Genomic DNA, 17972 nt, shown 5'->3' on the forward strand with positions numbered 1-17972 from the left:
TTTGTCATAACATGGTCGGCTTTCAGGGTTTTTTCCCTGAAAATTTTCATATAAAACTAGTGGAAGATAACACCTTTAAATTTTATGTCCTTCTAAAAAAGCAGATGGGGTGTCTCGGAGATACCAAAATATCTCTGATAACAAAATGTTCTTTTTGTGTAAAAAAAAAAGTAACTTTTTTTTAAACAACTAAAAAAATCTTAAAGCCCCGAGTGTCTACTTTCATATAGCCATCATATGAACCACCATTGTTGGGAGTGAAATCTGTGGAGATATGTCTGGGTTCTTTAAGAAACTTTAAAAGTCTATAGCTAGGTTTTAGGCAATTAAAGGCACTCTTATAGCAAAGTTACTATATGTTGTAATAGGGCAATGTGGCACACCTGCAGTGTTGCGCCATCAATCATGGGCAGTAAGCCAATTTCACCAGTGTGACCATCAGAAGCCTATCAAAGTGTGACGGCAATCAAACTGAATCCAAGCAAGAAATTCAGTGTCCCAGAACAACAAGGCATTGATATGAAGACTATTCACAGTTTATGACTAAAACTAGACTGTTGTTATGATTGCATTCAGATTCTCGAGGTCACAAAAGATAAACATGTAAACAAATAAGCCTTTTGGTCAAAAAGTTAAATTAAGTAAGATTTTGGACTTGTTTATGAATTTAAACATGAGTTTGAGTTCAATCAACCTGCTCAGTAGTTCAGTAGTCAGGTCTGATCACTATGCTTACTATGTTTCCTTACTGGAATCCATGTCACATTTTCTGAAGCCCATCAGCTCAAAATAAAAACGGAGGAGGAGCTGTCAACCAATCTACAAACGTAAGTAACTTTCACTTGTAGCTGTAAAATGATTAGATAGCTGTAAATTATTTTTATGTTCCATATACAATACCATTCAAAAGACTTTGACATTTGATAAGCTTAAAAATCCACTAGCTAGACTAGCATCCTACTTTAAGTACCAAGACAGAAATTATTTTGCATAATGTAATTTTTTAACAATATAAATATAAGACATGTGCAGTGTCCCAGTGTGTAGTGAGCCAGGGTTCTTACCAGTGCCTGAACTTGTGTGCACGATATACTGATTCACTACCTAGGAAGCTGAGGAGAAAATTTTAAAAATAAAAACTGAAAACACTGTAAGCTAGAACCCCTAACCCCTGTTGGAAGTACAAACCATCCAAATGTTTTGATGGATGGAGTGAGGAGGAGAAGTGGTGTGAGCTGGAAGATTACGGTGGCACTAGTTTCAAAAAGCTAATTCTATAAAGAGAGAGGACTAGAATGAGACCATTTAACTCTTGGTTTAACTACATCCAATAAAAAAAAAGTATTTAGTTCCCCTCTTGATTACACAGCCAGCAAGATTCATTACTCAAAGCATAGTAATCCAAGACTGTGTATAGTAAAAAAGCACAGAGGGCTAACATATGACCACAAGCCATATAATTCACAAATTTGGTGCACAGACACACCTCAGCTAGCAAAGGGTATAATTGTGCCTTTTCAAGAGAAAGACAGAGAGGGATATGCGTTAAAGAGGTTAATTTGTGTGTTTTTTACCGTACCCTTTCAAAAAAGGCCTACGAAGCACCGGAACAGTGTACGAGCTTATTGATTTTCAGATCATCACAAACCAAATGCTCCACTATGCTAAAATCTATTTCAGCAGGAGATTTGGGGTAGATGTCCTGATCTACACTCTTCACTTCATAAACATTGTGTCTAAAGCCTGATACGGAAAAAGACCCAGAGGTGCATCCTTAGATGTCGTGACCTTCTTAAAAATAACATGATCATCCCTTACTAATAATATTTGAGAAGATGCTATCTAAACATGGCAGTGCCTAATCCAACAATCATATAAAGCTCTGAAGCAACAAGCAGTTCCTGCAGGATTTCAGGGAGTTTGTGGTTGTTGCAACCAAAAATGCTTGATTTTGATTTTAGCTTCAAAAGTGCTGGGACCCAAATCCCTGACCAACAGATCAGTAACCCAAAGCTTTAGACATTCAATAGCCACCATTATTGAAAGCTGCAGTGAAATATACCCAAAGAGGGGAAAAAACTAAACAAAAACAAAATTTACCACAAACCTCTAGCACACGTCATTGAATGGAATGAACTCTATGCTTACATGTAGCTTACTGGTTGAATTGATATTTTAACTGCACATTTTCTGTATTTATTTGACTGGATTTAATAATCTTACATCAGCTGCTTATAAAACCACATGAAGCTTACTTAATGCAAAATTAACATAAGCCTATGTTTAAAAATTCAACTTAATTTAATTGAAAAGCAACCAGAATTGGAGTGGTTTCGGGCTCACTTGTTTCTATCAAACCCTGGTGCATGTGTGTTCATCTTGCATCACCACAAATGTGCATGGAGAACACAACACAATTCACCAAACTTTTTTTCCCCTCACAAATATTTTTATTTTGGTGCGTTTATAGCCAATAATTTGTCTCACCTCTCCTGTGACCTAAAACATCCCACTGTCAATAATGGCACACATGTGTTGTGTTAAGTAATGATGTCATCAGCTAAAACACATGCAGGGGATGTTTTACTACCTTAACAAGTGCAGGCCCGAGTACGAGTTATGGAAACGTAACACAAATCCAGTGCAACCAAACTAACACCACCTCCCACAGGTAGCCTCGAGTTCAGTTCCGTTATATGCGTCCAGGTTCAAAGTAATTTTTAATACTTTGTTTCAGACAATATTCCCAGTTTGAAAGCCTCCTTAAATGGTGCTTTTGTTAATTTTATAGTCAAATGGACCACAACTCAAAATTATCAGACTCTCAGTACCGCCTACATTTTTCTCTAGCGTCTCAAAACCAGAGGCTGACAAATTACCAGCTCAGAATTCACCAGGATAAAATGCTAAAATGTTACACATTGCATATTCTTTGGCTAATGCTGTGTCTGTGTATAGTCAAAATATTTATATTGACCTGGTTAAACTATCAAACTTGGGCCATCAACATGCACCACCCAATAACACATTTGAACAATTTGAAATCCGTGTTTCAAAAGTTGCACTAGACGCCATTATAAAAACAATATTTGTACACATTCTATGCTATAAAAACCTTATAACTACAGAGTGTTTTGTTCCAATGTAAGAGGGAACTTTCTGGACAGCTGCATGGTAGAATGGATTCATTCAAGTAAGTAAATAAAGTCTGCTGTTTCACAGTAAAAGTGGAAAAAAAACCCAGTAAAAGCCTGTAATGTTCCAATTGAGGCTTAATTTACGTTTGAGGATCTGAACATAAAATCATATGCTATGTATTTCTAAGCTAGGAATTTGCAATAGACCAATAATGGGTACCTCCTTTATATAACTGTTAATGGCTACATAATCTGTACATTATTAATGAGAAATATACTACTACTACTACTGCTGTTTTATTTAAATTTAGCAATGTAAAAATGTATCTAATCGACACTATATACCACGCTAAAAGACACAGGGGAGAAAAACAACAATAAAGAAGCAACAGACTATAAATACAAGTGCCAAAAAGACACAAAACAGTTCAATACAGGCAGACAAGCACTTGGAGGAAGAACCAAAGTACTGAATAATGAAATGTGATTTAATTTGTGATTTAACAGTGGAGATAGGTTCTGGAACTTGAAGTTTTAGAACGATGACAGTATACTAATGGTAGTGAAGCATGGTATAAAGAGTAGGCCAGTAGCAGATGAAAAGAAGGAGGAGCTCAGATAGATAAGAAGGAGCAAGGCTTTGGAGGGCTTTAAAATTCGGAAGGAGAATTTTGTAAATGAATCCTAGATGCTCCGGGTAGCCAGTGCAGATGATGTACGATGCAAGGTGTTATGTAAATAGGTCCAACTAAGAATAACTATTAGGTCATTATTGATGCGTAAAAATCTATTCTGTCAAATCAAATGTGTGAAAAACAACAGCTGATTAATGCCACCACACATACCTCCATTATCCGGTCATGAATCTGAAGACCTCCATCTTTATCCACTGGTCCATGCTCCACAATCTTTGATACAAAGATGCCTTCATTTGAAGTCCTGTCTTCATTATCCTGAAGATACAAAACAATAAGATGTAACCATCTCCGAGATGGATGATCAAACTGACTATGTGTCAAGTAAGAGAATGTCTTATTTACTTAGTCTCCAGGAACAACATTCTGACTGTTCTAATAAGAACATTTAATGACTCCAGTAAACAGAAACTGCTGTGACCTATTGGCATACTCCTGAGCTATAAATGCAAGGTAAGATATGTAAAACCTCACTCATCCTTTGTTACTGAGAAAAACAGACAGGCAGATGGTTGTTGACCTGAATGAGTCAGTTAACAGATGCAAGAAAATAGGGACAGGAGGAAATTTGACAGTGTAGAACATGATGAGAGAAGAAAAGATGTCCATTTTGATTTTTTTGTTTGTTTTTTAAAGAAAATAAGCATTTTGAAAGGACTGAAAAGAACATCCAATGAAAAGATCAGAAATGTCTCCATGTTCTCATTGGATGAGTGGCCATTTCTACAAAGGATACTAATAATAAAGTGATTTGTTTTTTCCATTTGCAGAAATTAAAGCAAATGCAAGTAAACTCCAAATTTTTACTGGAACCTTTGCACATTAAAAAAAAATGCACAATGCACTGCAAAAACCAGGGATCATTGATGCTCACTAGGTTTCCTTACTGGAAATGACATCATATTTCCAGAAGCCTCTCAGCTGGAGAAAAAAATACAGACAAACTCTCAACCAAATTTATCTACAAATGTAAGTAGCTTTTTATTGTTGTAGCTCTCAATAATTGTAACTTTATCTGACATTCTATATAGTTTGTCTGAGTTCAACTTTCAAGTGTCACAGACTCAGGTGACAAAAACACATGTGATTAAGCTAAATTTATGACAGAGTCTTTGAGTTTTTGTAGTGACACTAATGAGAAAATTAGAATATCATCAAAAATTGAGTCATCTGTGTCATCCCAATGTATAGTCTAACAGTTGTATACGTGATAATGATTCACAACCACAAGGGAGCTAATGAGCTGACAGATGCTCAATGTTAAGTAACCTAAGCTCAAAAGACAAAGGTCAGATGTAGATAAAAATGTAACACCGAACAGCCAGCACTGTGTTTTTATGTACACACACATACATGTACATACATACACACTTCTGTCACTCACAGCTCAAATCCCCAGCTACTAAAATGACATTGTTGCAGGTGCTCATAGCAAATTGCAAAAGTGTTGCTTTGCTAAGATACCATATTGAAAATAACTGACACTTGAAATACTTCTCAAGCATGAAGTAGTGTCCTGATACTCAGAGCTTATGCTAAAGATGAAGGCAGCCGTTCAAGTGTCCAGCGTGGAGCCATAAACTGATAGCAAAGGCTCAGGGCTATAAACGTTTTATAAGACCACATCAAACATTTGCCTGCTGCATGCCAAGTCGTACAACACTGCTGAGTAATTTTTAATGGAATACTTAAGAAACCACAGGAAATCAAGCTGTGAATGCTGCAGGTAATTACTGCAAGGACTACTTCCTCTCTGTTTTTCTTCTGATTGCTACAACAACAAGGGACACTTGTTTACATGAAAACGCTCTTCGTTTCCTGCATTATTAATTTCTATGCTTTGCATATATAAGCACAGGTATTTAGTACAGGAAAATAATCAATACCATGTTGGTGTGATGACATTTTCCAGTATCAGCATGTACTGATGTCTGTGTTACACTTAAATCACAGCCGGCAAAGATTACAATCTTTAATTTATTAAAAAACAGCCATATTTTTTATCCATTTTTAATATTTACTGAATAAACTACTAGATTGAGAATAACCACAAACTGACACTAGAGAGTCCGAAGGCATTCATATAACCTTATAATAGTTGTAGCCAGAATTACATCACTCAAGCAGTGCTGTTGCAGAAAAACAAGAACTCAACAATGCTGTAGTTCATCAAAAAAAAAAAAAGGCTGCCCTGGAGCACCAGAAGCATTGCAGTTTACCATTCTTCCTCATTTAACAAAAATGGAGTGGAATCTGACAACCAATAACTAGAATGATGAAGAAGCTTCATGACTATTAAACTGATCCTTCAGATACAGAGGTCAAGTATTACTCTTCTAACACGACACAATCTAGTGTAAATATATTTTGATTATGGTTTCCTGTAGAAAACACAACTTTTGCTGAAATGGTCCAGTTAAAAGATCAGCAAAGTGCGTCAAACTTCTATTTTAGACATGCCTCACACAAACTCATAAAAGCTTTGGCACCTATTCTTGCTGATATGCATACCACAACTACTAGTTCATAAAGAACCACAATGCCACTGTGGAGCTCTGGATAGGGTTAACTGCAGGCTTTCAAGTACCCCAGAACATTGTGTGTGTGTTTGCTAAAAGAAAAAATATGTATATAATAATAATAATTTAGCCTGAGGTAAGCACCGAAAGAGTCCAATTGGTCAGTTCATTATGACAGGCCAATGGGACATATGTAACATGACCTATTTGAATATAAAGTATTGTTAATATGTTAACCTGTTTAAACTTACCGCACATGGTCGCCCTCCAACAATATTAAACCCCAAAGATCCAGACTCTCTGTGAAGCACAACTGTGACGCTTTTGCTCTCGCCAACCTGAAAAAAAGAGCAAATGATACAAATGAAAAAAAGGCACATTTTCATTGTCAGTGCATGTACAATACCTCAAATAATCTCAAACAGTTAAAGGTAAACTGACAATTGTTTAGAGCTTAAGTCTCAGACAAAAGAGCTGTCAATTGACCATTAGATTTACGGTTTAAAAAACTTTGGTATTTCCTGATATTTTAAGCTTATTAATAAACCTATGGCTACTTCCAAAAGAGGGCTGACAAGAGAGATTTGGAAACCAGACGTGCGTCTAATCCGTCTGTCTGTTAAGGAGGCGGTAGTGGGCAGTCAGCTGTCTGTGTTCTATACACCATAGGATAGTGTGTCTAAATAGAACACACATTTTAATGGTATGTACAGTGTCAGCCATTTATAGCTGTCTGCAGGCAGTGCAGGGGTCTAGGGTTGGAATGCAACAAGCCAAAACAGATGCCTAAAATCCCAGAATTCCATGGGAAACCATGAGTGGGCTAAAAATGAGTGGAGGGGGTATGCTATTTTCTTGAAATTCACATTACTATTATGAAAACATGTATTGGTTTCAGAACCAATGACACATGATACACATCTCACTGGCTTCCACTATTTCTTTAAAAAAATTCAAAAAATAATGGGATTTAAAAAACAATGTGTTCAATGGCCAATCACGAAGAGGTGGAGTTGATCACAGAGATGAGAGCCAATAATCACATAGTTTTCCCAAGCTATGCATGCTGTAATGATTTACCTTATGAGCATTCAGTTGGAACAAGACAATTATCCAAGGACTCCTGACAAATTCTATCATCTTCGCATTGAAAACTTTGTCCACTCAATGGAAGTGCTGCCTTTATTATTTCAAGGGGTCATTTTTTTTCTATAGCTCTTTTTACCAGAAGCCAAAAAATAGAATTTACATTTCCAGGTTAAGCATCGATTGTCTTGGCATCATTTAACAGTGGTGATCAATGGCTCATATGCAAGTACACACATGGGGACTCAAGAATTTATACCTGCTTTACCTATTTTACTGGGGGCAATATCTTCACAAAAAGAAAAATTCTAAACATACTGATGTTTATATCTTCAACTAAATGTTGAGATCAAACCCATTTTTACTCTCTGAAAATGCCTGATAAGTCGATTTCTACTAGTACTGGTAAAATGATTCTAATGAACTGATGATACTACTGTTTCTGAAGCACATTAAAGGAACTGAACATCTATAGTTTAAAATCCTAGCTTATAGTATACGGAGTAGCAAGAATGTAGAGTTTTTCCGATATCCAGCAATCTTTCACACCATAGCTCTACTCCATTCACCTGGGCTCAAGATATAGCAACAAATATTCACATCTCAAACACAGTGAACTTTATGACATTTCAAGTCATAAAACCGTGACAGTCTCTTCAAAACCAGACATGTAGTCGCTTCCTATTTATAATACTTGTCTAGAGAAAATCTACACAATAAAAGTTTAGCAGAGAAGCTAACTGGTGTTCTTGTGCTGCAGATTAATAAACATTCCCTTCCCCCTCTCAGCAGGCTAGGAGCTGTAGCTGACAGGCATGACTCAGGGCTAGAAGGGGGGTTAAGAAATCTCCACACAGCACCCTGACACTACTTTGTCAGAGTTATTATATATTAAAAAAATAATTGCGTCAAAGCAGGCAGGAGACTGAACACCAATATCAATCAACTTCACACCTAACAGTGTATTTGATTTTGAAAGAATGCCTGTAAACTGTAAAAGACCTACAGTATACGGTAAAAGAAGTAAGAGAGATGAGACGTGAGACTACCACATAGGCTAAATCTAAAACAACATTTATAGCACATCGTCACTGCCATTCTAAAAAGCTGGTTTAACAAACCTTACACTTTATATTGATTTGGAGTTAAGTGACCATGACATGACATGTTTTTACTGTTCACAAAAAAAAAAAAAAAAAAAAAAAAAAAAAAATTTAGGGCTTTAATCTATTCTAGGTATACTGACCTTAAATGAAGCACTCATATCAATGTAGCATCAATAAACAGATTTATAATAAGTGCAGGCTTCAAAAGAGAATTAATTCAGGGTTCAATATAGAATATTGCGGGGAGGATGCAATTTTGTTGGCAACACTGGAATGTAGCTTCATCCCATTTAATACAAGATTAGCTTTTGAATTATTGCTAAAAAAAAAAAAAAAAAAGCTCTGTAACGAACACAAATTTAGAATTCGTAAACATTTTGTTCAAAATGATTTCACGAATGAGTTAAATTTTCTGAAAACAACTAACTAGCGAGAATGAAGAAGAAAAAAAAAAAAGAAAAAAAATCACTGACTTTGCCATGATAGAACTGAAATTGGAAAACGCTGCTGTATTTCCAGGTTTTCTGACTCGTTTATGCAGCACTATTTTGTCTATGACAAATGGGTGGAAAAAAGGTGAGAAGTGCATGACAAAGTTGGATACAATATAGTTTACTAGATTATATGACCTATATGGATTAATGTTTAACAGTTTTATACAATGTTTAGTAATATTTGTCATTAATTCAACAGTTAATAGTTTGAGCTGTCAGGACTTTCAAAATAGACTTAAGATTAATTTAGTGATGATGAAAAGATGTACCAGTTGATAAAAACTTGTGACCGTTATTTTTGCTTATAACAATTTCCTTAACTGGAGCCTAATTACAAGCCTTTTTTGTTTTACTCCAAAGCCAACAGAAAGAAGTGTAAAGCTCCTATAACTCAAATGAGTGTGTGACACCGCAGCTCACATTGACCGTTATTGAGCACAATTATTAGGTATATTAACATCATAATCATATTTAATTCTACTGTCAATGAACTGGATGGGAGATAAGATGAGACACCTAGTAACCGGAGAGCTGCTTGTAAAACATCCAGAATCATTTACCGGGGTAAAATATAGCCACCATCCTTCCACAGTGAGTAACAAACCTCCTCATTTGTATTTCTGATTTAATTTTGGTCAGCTGGCTTAAAGTAGGCCACAATAAGAGTGATGTATTTTCAGTACAAGGTGAATGTAAGGGGACTGTAATGAAAATGTTGGCTGGTTCAGCAGCTAAAATGAACATTACTACAGACCTCCTAAATAGGCTTTGTTAAATAAGTCACTAAGCACAATACATTACTGACATTTATCTTAGAAAGATATCTTAAATATCTTTGACATTTATCTAAGAGATCATCATCATAATCATAGCTCTCAGCTTATTGCTTGAATGTCAAATGAATGAGACACACAAACTAACATAAGGTGACTTTTCAGTAGGGTATTCTGTCTTGTTAACAAACACTCCAGTATTAAATTCATTTTGCTGGGCATGCAAGGTGAATCATTGTCATGCGAGCCAAAAGCAGAACAGCTAGTTGATGAAGCAATACACAATATACATCATATATAAAACAGCTGTTAAAATAACCAAGGTAACTGCACAAGAAGTTTGTCTATTTGAGCCAAACACTGAATAATGCACATAGTTCCTATCTTAATTAAAAATAAATCACCGAGCAGTAGTGAGAGTCCTTCTGTTAAGTGGCTGATAAACAAGAAAGCAAAGCAAGTCTGGATTTGTAATTCACAAACTAGAGCATGCTAAACAAATGCATTTTTAGTATTAATTTGAAGCATAATATTAATTTAGCCACTTTACTTAACAACACTTAACAACTACTACAACACTGCCATTTCTATTGCCTGGGCATTGGACCCATGTTGTTCAGGACTATACATGCCACTTTAACACGCAATGTTCTCTTTACATTGACCCCCAAGCACCACACAGACACTGGAGCCTAGCTGGGAATGTCTAAGCATTTCAACCCGAACTCTAATCCCCTATTGGGGCAGGTTCAGGCTCAAGCTCCAAGAAATAACACGGAGCTTACAATATTTTTAAGTCCTTGAAATTGTTCTACACAGTACATATTGAAGTCTGTTAAAATTAAAGCTTGACTCGTAATTAATCATTTATTTCACAATCTATACTTATTCACTTTTGAGTTACATTGAGGGATGAGCAGTATCTGCCAGCTCTAGGAAAGGTTGGGGTGGTTCAATCTTCTTCCATTTAACTTCTAATGATGAAGGGAGAGCTCCTTAGACTTCATGTCTTGGTTTTTTAACCTGACAAATGTGAATTGTGCTATACCTCATACACACTGGTGTTTGTCTTTCTAAATCATGTCTAGTCAATTGAATCACATTGCCATTATGGGAAATTTTGTGTAGAATTGTGAATTAAATCTGTAATACAATATAGTGCACAAAAACTGAAGGCGGCTAAACATCTGATTTAGATTTTTGAAATCACAAATACATAAAAACTTTGAATTTTTTTCTTTTTATCATCATTGGTTATTGTGGGATAACTGATGACAGAAAATCAGTTAAAGAGTTCAAATTCAATCTATTCATTTTAAATTGAATCTATAACGCAATATTCTCTGAACCCATTGCATGTTTTAATTTAACTGGTTAAACTGGTATGTTGGATCCGGTGCCCATATAAGGAACACTGTGAACAATGTGATTCAGGAATATTACCTGGATGGAAAACTAGTCCAAATCAGGGTTCCACATACAAACAAATTCACATCCTTTCATATTTTGGGAATTAATCATTTACCTCAGCCAATCCACTTAATGGCATGTTTTTGGGAGATAGGAGGAAACTAGTTATCCCAGAAGGAAGGGAGGGGAAAAAAAAAAAAAGGAGAATTATGCACAGAAAAATAATTTAGATTGTGTAATGGATTGGCATCCCATCAAGGGTGTATTACACTGTAGCCAGTGTTTCTAAGCTAGACTCAAGATTAGTTTGATTTCTGATGCTTAAATGTTAAACTTCTATGTGCCTGTACACATAGAAGTGCTTCTAAATTGCGTTATACCAGAAAAAGGACATATCAGGGATTCAACAACAGCATCTATTCAAAACAAGTGAAAGCAGTGAATACATAATTGTTTGTTGCTGCCAGCAACATGATGTTAATGATTACTGAAATACAGAAAACACCCACAATTTATCACATATTGTATTTGGGCGTTGCTTCAAGTGGGTTCCTTATAAAAGGACTCATGCGCTTTGCCAGCAATATGAAGCAAAGCAAACAATTGAACCTTTCTATAAAGCAAGGATTTCAAAACTGTGTAAGCGGTGCTGTTAAGTTTCCTTTTTTGTGCATGTGTCATTTTTAGTACCTTTAAATGGACAAGAAATAGAGATCAAAACTGATTTTTTAAAAAACTGAAAATGAAGCAGCCAAGCTACTGGCATCAGGAAATTATGTATTGGATAAAGGTAGGGCCTTGAGAAGTTATGGCATCCAACACTTCTCAATGATGGTTAGGAAGGAATTTATGGTCTCTAAAGAGGACCATCTCCTTATCAATACAACATTTATCAGACACCACCCTCCAGTGTCACCCATATGAGGATGAGGTTCCCCTTTAAGTCTGGTTCTTCTCAAGGTTTCTTCCTTTACCGTCCAAGGGAGTTTTCCCTCACCACAATCGCCTCGACTTGCTCATCAGGGATAAATACAAACGTAATTAAATACATCTAATATTAATCTTGAATTTTGGTACTCTATCAATCTGTATATTAACTTTTTGTTTTATGTTTGTTCTGTAAAGCTGCTTGGACAGAATATTCGTTGTTAAATCCATTTCTATACAAATCATTTTGAAAATATCCAGTGAATATGTGCCTGTAGCGAAAGATTATATGGTTGAAATTATGGCAATTTATGGCAGGTCAAACTGTGTTCCTTGTTCACCTTCTCCAAATGACATCCCAGCTGATAGCACAGAAACATAGTAGTAAGTAATACAATGCGTAAGTAGTCCAGCTCCATGACTTAACAACGCCCTGCATAAAGGGCTACTGATAAAGCTACATCACACTGCGGCTTGGTTTTCCACCACTAGGTGTTTTGCATACGCACAAGCCAAAGCTCTGATTAAACACACACAAGAGCAAATCCTTCACTTTGCTCTGCAAACTAGGTACACAATATGTAAACACATATTCCAGGGGTCAGCCCTGGTGTCAGCTCAAGTAACGGACAAAGAGGACGTTAGATTTACAAGTTAGATACCTGTAGCCTAGTAACTGACCACTAAGATTTCGACTGAATTATCAATAAATCAGCCTAAATATCAAAACCCGCTTTCTTGAATGTCAGTCTGACCACTTTTCTTTTTTTCCGGTTAAAAAAGTTTGTAAGAAAGTTAGTTCAATGAATATTCTAAGTGCTACAATAGTCCTCATTCGTCACCTGGTTTACATGAATTAGGCTCCAATCCACCCAGAAAACTCCTACAACTGCGCAGCTGCATTATGTTCACTGTAAACGGTTTCAGTTTTGGGAAACACTTTTACAAACCAGCTGAAAGCAATTAATGAATTTTACCTACTGAGAAAAGGATTCAAAAACAACTTCTGAGTCAGAAAATTGTCAGAGAAATAGCAAAACAGCAACCTTAGCTGGCGAGGCAAAGCTCTTGGTGAGAGAGTCGATGTGCGCGCTGTACTCGGTGAACTTTTTCTGGTAACGAAGCGCAGTCATTTCCAGCTCGTTGTGCACGCTAGAGAGTTGTGCCAGCAGTGACTTCTCCCGTTTGCACGCGCGCATCGCCTGCTTCTTACACTCCTTTTCCAGGCTGGAGACTTTGGCCTGCAGCGCGCTGTTGTGCGCCTTGAGCGCGCGCACGCAGCAGTGACCGTCCTGATAGCGCTCTCGGTGAGTAAGACCGAGTCCGCAGCCCTGCTCGCAGATGCCAGCCGGCCGGTACTCGCAGGCGTCGCGCATGTGCAAGTGCACGTCCTTGAGGTTGAACACCTGGCTGCAGCCTTCGTTACGGCAGCGCGCGGGGGCAAAGTCACACGTCTCTGCGTGCTCGGAGAGCTGCTGGAGTTTGACGACCTGGCGGCAGCCCCGTGCGTGATACTCGCAGCGGATGTCCAGTTTGAGCACGAGGCTTTTGAGCGGCGGCACGTGGTGCAACTCCTGGGCCGACACGCGCCGCCGGCACTGCGCTGGACAGCTGCGCTGCTGCGCCACCCAAGGCAACACACACGCCGCGCAGAAGACGTGGCCGCACGGCGTCGTGAGAGGCTCCTCTAGCACTTTGTGGCAGAGGTTACACTTCAGGTCCGGATCTACTGCGCCGCTAAAGCGCTCCAACTCGAAGCCCATGATTTGGTTTCAAATGTATAAAAGTTAAGGGAGGAAAAGCGCCACGGAATCAGCGCTGAGCTGCAGACTCGCTCATTGAAAGTAGCCGCACCGCTTAACTCTGAGCTGCTTCTCCCTCAACAAACTAATTGCCTGAAAGTTTGTGAGGAGGGGGCAGTGTGGAACAATGCGCTACCGTAACATGCCGAAAAGAGGCGCGTTTACTCTCACCACAAAATATGGAAATGATCTTTTTGGGAGTTAGGAGGAAACTAGTTATGGCATAAAAAAAATCACCACCCAACCTAAAACAGGAAGTACATATTAGAACACTTCTAGAAAGAGAAAATATATAGTAATGTCTATCACACAACAAATGTATTTAAGTATTTATGGCCATATTGCTATAGGTCAAAACAGAATACTACTGTGAAATATGGTATCACAGAACATTTAATACTGTGATTATAGACTTGAATAATAACATTCTAACTCACACTATAGTAATCTAATCTATAGTATGAATACTATAATATACTCATACTAATCTAATCTATAGTATAAATACTATAATATACTCATACTAATCTAATCTATAGTATAAATACTATAATATACTCATACTAATCTAATCTATAGTATAAATACTATAATATACTCATACTAATCTAAAATAGCACAAAATATTCCATTATTTAGATTTTCCTAGCATACAGCTTTTAACATGGATATTGTGTATCATGCTGTTACACAGATAGATAGATAGATAGATAGATAGATAGATAGATAGATAGATAGATAGATAGATAGATAGATAGATAGATAGATAGATAGATAGATAAATGCTAAGTTGATGGATAGATGTTCATATGCATGCTGAGTTGAATGAATAATTTTTAATGAGAAAAATAAGACTTTTATTGTGCATACTAAGTATACTGTGATTCATTATTAATTTAAAACTTCATGACTTTTCTTTCCAAAAAATGTGCAATATAAATGACCTTTTTAGAAGTTAAAAGGCCATCCCTTTTAAATTCATAGATAAAGAATGTGTGTGTGTGTGTGTGTGTGTGTGTGTGTGTGTGTGTGTGTGTGTGTGTGTGTGTGTGTGTGTGCTGCTAGTACATGTAGTAAGCATGGAGGAAACAATCCTTCCATCGATTTTCTGTATCACTCATCCCACACAGGGGAACCTGGAGCCTATCATCAGGGACTCAGCGCCGGGGAACACAATAAACAGGGCACCAATCCATCTCAGGGCACATTCTCACACACTCAAGCCACTAAAATCACAGGGAGAACATACAAAGTCCAAACAAACAGAGCAGAGGCAGGAATCAAACCTCCAACCCTGAAGGTTTGGGGCAAATGTGCTAACCATTATATGAATAAGGGTATTTTCCACCTCTTTGGAAAGTAATGCAATCATAAAACATTAAGGAGCACAAGCACAAAGACCAGAATGGCCTGGTCCATGACCACGTCTTTACCTTTCTAACATTTTTTTGTCTGCTACAGATGGAAAACACTGTGTTCCCATCAGCATTCTGGGAAATCAAATTCCTCGTGATGCTACGCTTTAGCGATTTAATCCACATGTGTGCTATTAAATTATAGGACTCCTGGTTCATCAGTATCTCAGAGGAAAGAAAGCAAAGACAAAAGCATGCATGTAGTCACTCCCAAATGAATGTGAAGTCTCCACCTCGTCTCTCTTACATGGGAAGAGATCTGGTCTTCAGAAGAAACACACGTCACATATGAGCCGTGCTGTAATTTAATACATGCTCATACAGAAGCTCTAAGTAATGTAATCAATGCTTCAAAAGTGGACACAGATACTGTGTAGTATACAGAAATGAAAATAAAGAAAGAATTCGTAGCATGCACAGGAGTTTGTTTTTTTTTCTTTTAAGGTCACAAAACATACAAATACATCTATTTTATTTATTAAGTTAAATATTAATCACAATGTAAATTTCATTTTCATAAAGCCTTTTCAAAGAAAGGACTTAATCTGGCAACATGATGATACTACTCTCTCTCTCTCTCTCTCTCTCTCTCTCTATTTATCTCTATATAATAAAAAACTCTCACTATTTATATATATATATATATATATATATATATATATATATATATATATATATATATATAAATTTGCATTGTTTATTGTAAATAGGTAAAAAGAAAAACTTGTATATTTTTTCCCATTTGCTTCCCTGCAAGTGTTCCAGCACATAACAAGAATCTGGATTCCTCTAGATAGAACTATAGCATCTATTCAGCATTAAATTATGTTGATCTTTCAAGGTTTATATTGACCTCGCCCTGGTATATTACACTTACATTTGAAAATCCTCTCACAATCATCAGCTTATGTTAATTGTATTTTTCATGCCATGACACAGATATGAAGCAGACAATAGCTCACAGTAATGACACAAACAAGCGTAATGATTGCACTAAGGATTTATCTAGGTGTGGTGTCAATATGCAACTTTTCCAACAGAATTTCCACAAATATTTTAAGAAGAAATGTTCATAGTTGCATTGATATCAGTTTTTCCTGACAATGAACATTATTAATTCTTTGTATCGTACAGCCAAATGTAGCTAAGCACACTTGTATCAGTAAAAAAGACAGCTGCAGAATGAATGCACTTTACTAAATGTGCTGCAATGGCACATGCCAGGTTTCATTAGTAATAAGCTATAATCCACCACTTGCACAACCTCCAGACTGCACCTCCCAAGAATTCCAACAAATCCTCAGTCCTTGCAGTGCAGATGCCAACTGCATCCTTGTCCTGCCTTCATCTGTCTACTGCAATTTCATTTATTAGTGGGTTATTGACTTTGTAAAGGCAGTCAAAAATATGGCACCTTTATCCAAGTTTTTGTATAGTTATTGTGGTGTACTTAAAAAATAAGAGTCATGGCTTGGTGGCATTGATGGCTTATGCCTCTTCCGAAAAATGGTAGCTACATAACCCAGAGCAGTAGTCCCAGTGAATACTGCATGCTGTTGTTCAGGTGAACCTGCTATGTAAATATGTATGAAGAATAGCATTATGTTTATATATACATATATAAAATCACAAGCCTCAAAGGAAGGGGAAAAAAATTGGACAGGAACCGTCTCCAACCAACGTACCTGTATATCAAGTGTGACTTGCCTTGTGTAAAGTAAGTTATGATGGTTGCTTCTTTGTTCTACAGACAGTGTTGAAGCGATACAGATAGATCTACATTACAAGGGTTTCACATGAGGGCACAGCTTTTGGAGTCTGGCCATAAAGCAATCATCAGTAGTCTGCTTTAGTTATGATATGTAGACAATATGAGGGCAAGGTAACACCTTGTGGACATGAATAATTGCTCTTTTGATCTGTTTTCATCCAACAGTTGTTTCCCTCCTTGTAACAAAGAAATTTAATGAACAATTACTAGTAAACATTCCCTATTCCCTAGGCATCGCTCTTCTACACTGTAAGTAATTTGTAGTGATTAGCTGAAAATAAAACACAGTTATTGAGTAAGCCATAAATACATGTACACACTTTGACAGATTTCCGACTGAGTGTCTTGTGTGTATGTTTAAAACCCGTTGAGGTGTGTGTTTTGGTATGGAGATGAACATGTCCATGCGAATCTCTCAGTGACCTTGTGATCTTGTTCTTCTGAACCGGGGTAGGGTAGGAAGCACAGCGTGAAGGAGGCATGGCTACACTTGTCTTCTGGAAGATGCTCATGACAGATGGTGTGAACAAAACAAGTACTGAGGCACTGGTGACATAAAATCATTTTACAGTGATTTTCCTTCATTTTCCTGGGCAAAAACCCATGGAATGCCTGTACCTGTACTGCACATAACCCGTGATGTCACTGATTTGGTGATGGTTGGTGTTTTGATGATGATATGGAAGGTTTAGTATTGAAATGTATCTCATGAGGCATACAGAATGAAGTATATATATTCAGAAGGGTGACCAAATATCAACCTGTTTGATTTGTTTTCAAGTCCAGACAAGTGAAGGTTTAATTGTCATTTCAATCATATACAGGTGGCGCAGTTCA

General features: G+C 37.0%; 1 protein-coding gene across 1 annotated transcript in view; it reads right to left on the minus strand.

Annotated features, from left to right (window-relative positions):
- Positions 1-14059, minus strand: part of pdzrn3b (PDZ domain containing RING finger 3b) — an 89145-nt gene extending 75086 nt beyond the window's left edge. The window contains exons 1-3 of the mRNA XM_027147299.2: positions 13194-14059; positions 6603-6689; positions 3983-4090 (exon numbers count right to left, since the gene is read on the minus strand). Coding sequence (XP_027003100.2) covers positions 3983-4090; positions 6603-6689; positions 13194-13910 — 912 coding nt within the window. The 5' untranslated portion in view covers positions 13911-14059. The remainder of the gene's footprint in view (positions 1-3982; positions 4091-6602; positions 6690-13193) is intronic.
- Between the last annotated feature and the right edge of the window lie 3913 nt (positions 14060-17972).

Source organism: Tachysurus fulvidraco, chromosome 5 (genome assembly GCF_022655615.1).
Source record: "Tachysurus fulvidraco isolate hzauxx_2018 chromosome 5, HZAU_PFXX_2.0, whole genome shotgun sequence".
Taxonomy (NCBI): Eukaryota; Metazoa; Chordata; class Actinopteri; order Siluriformes; family Bagridae; genus Tachysurus; species Tachysurus fulvidraco.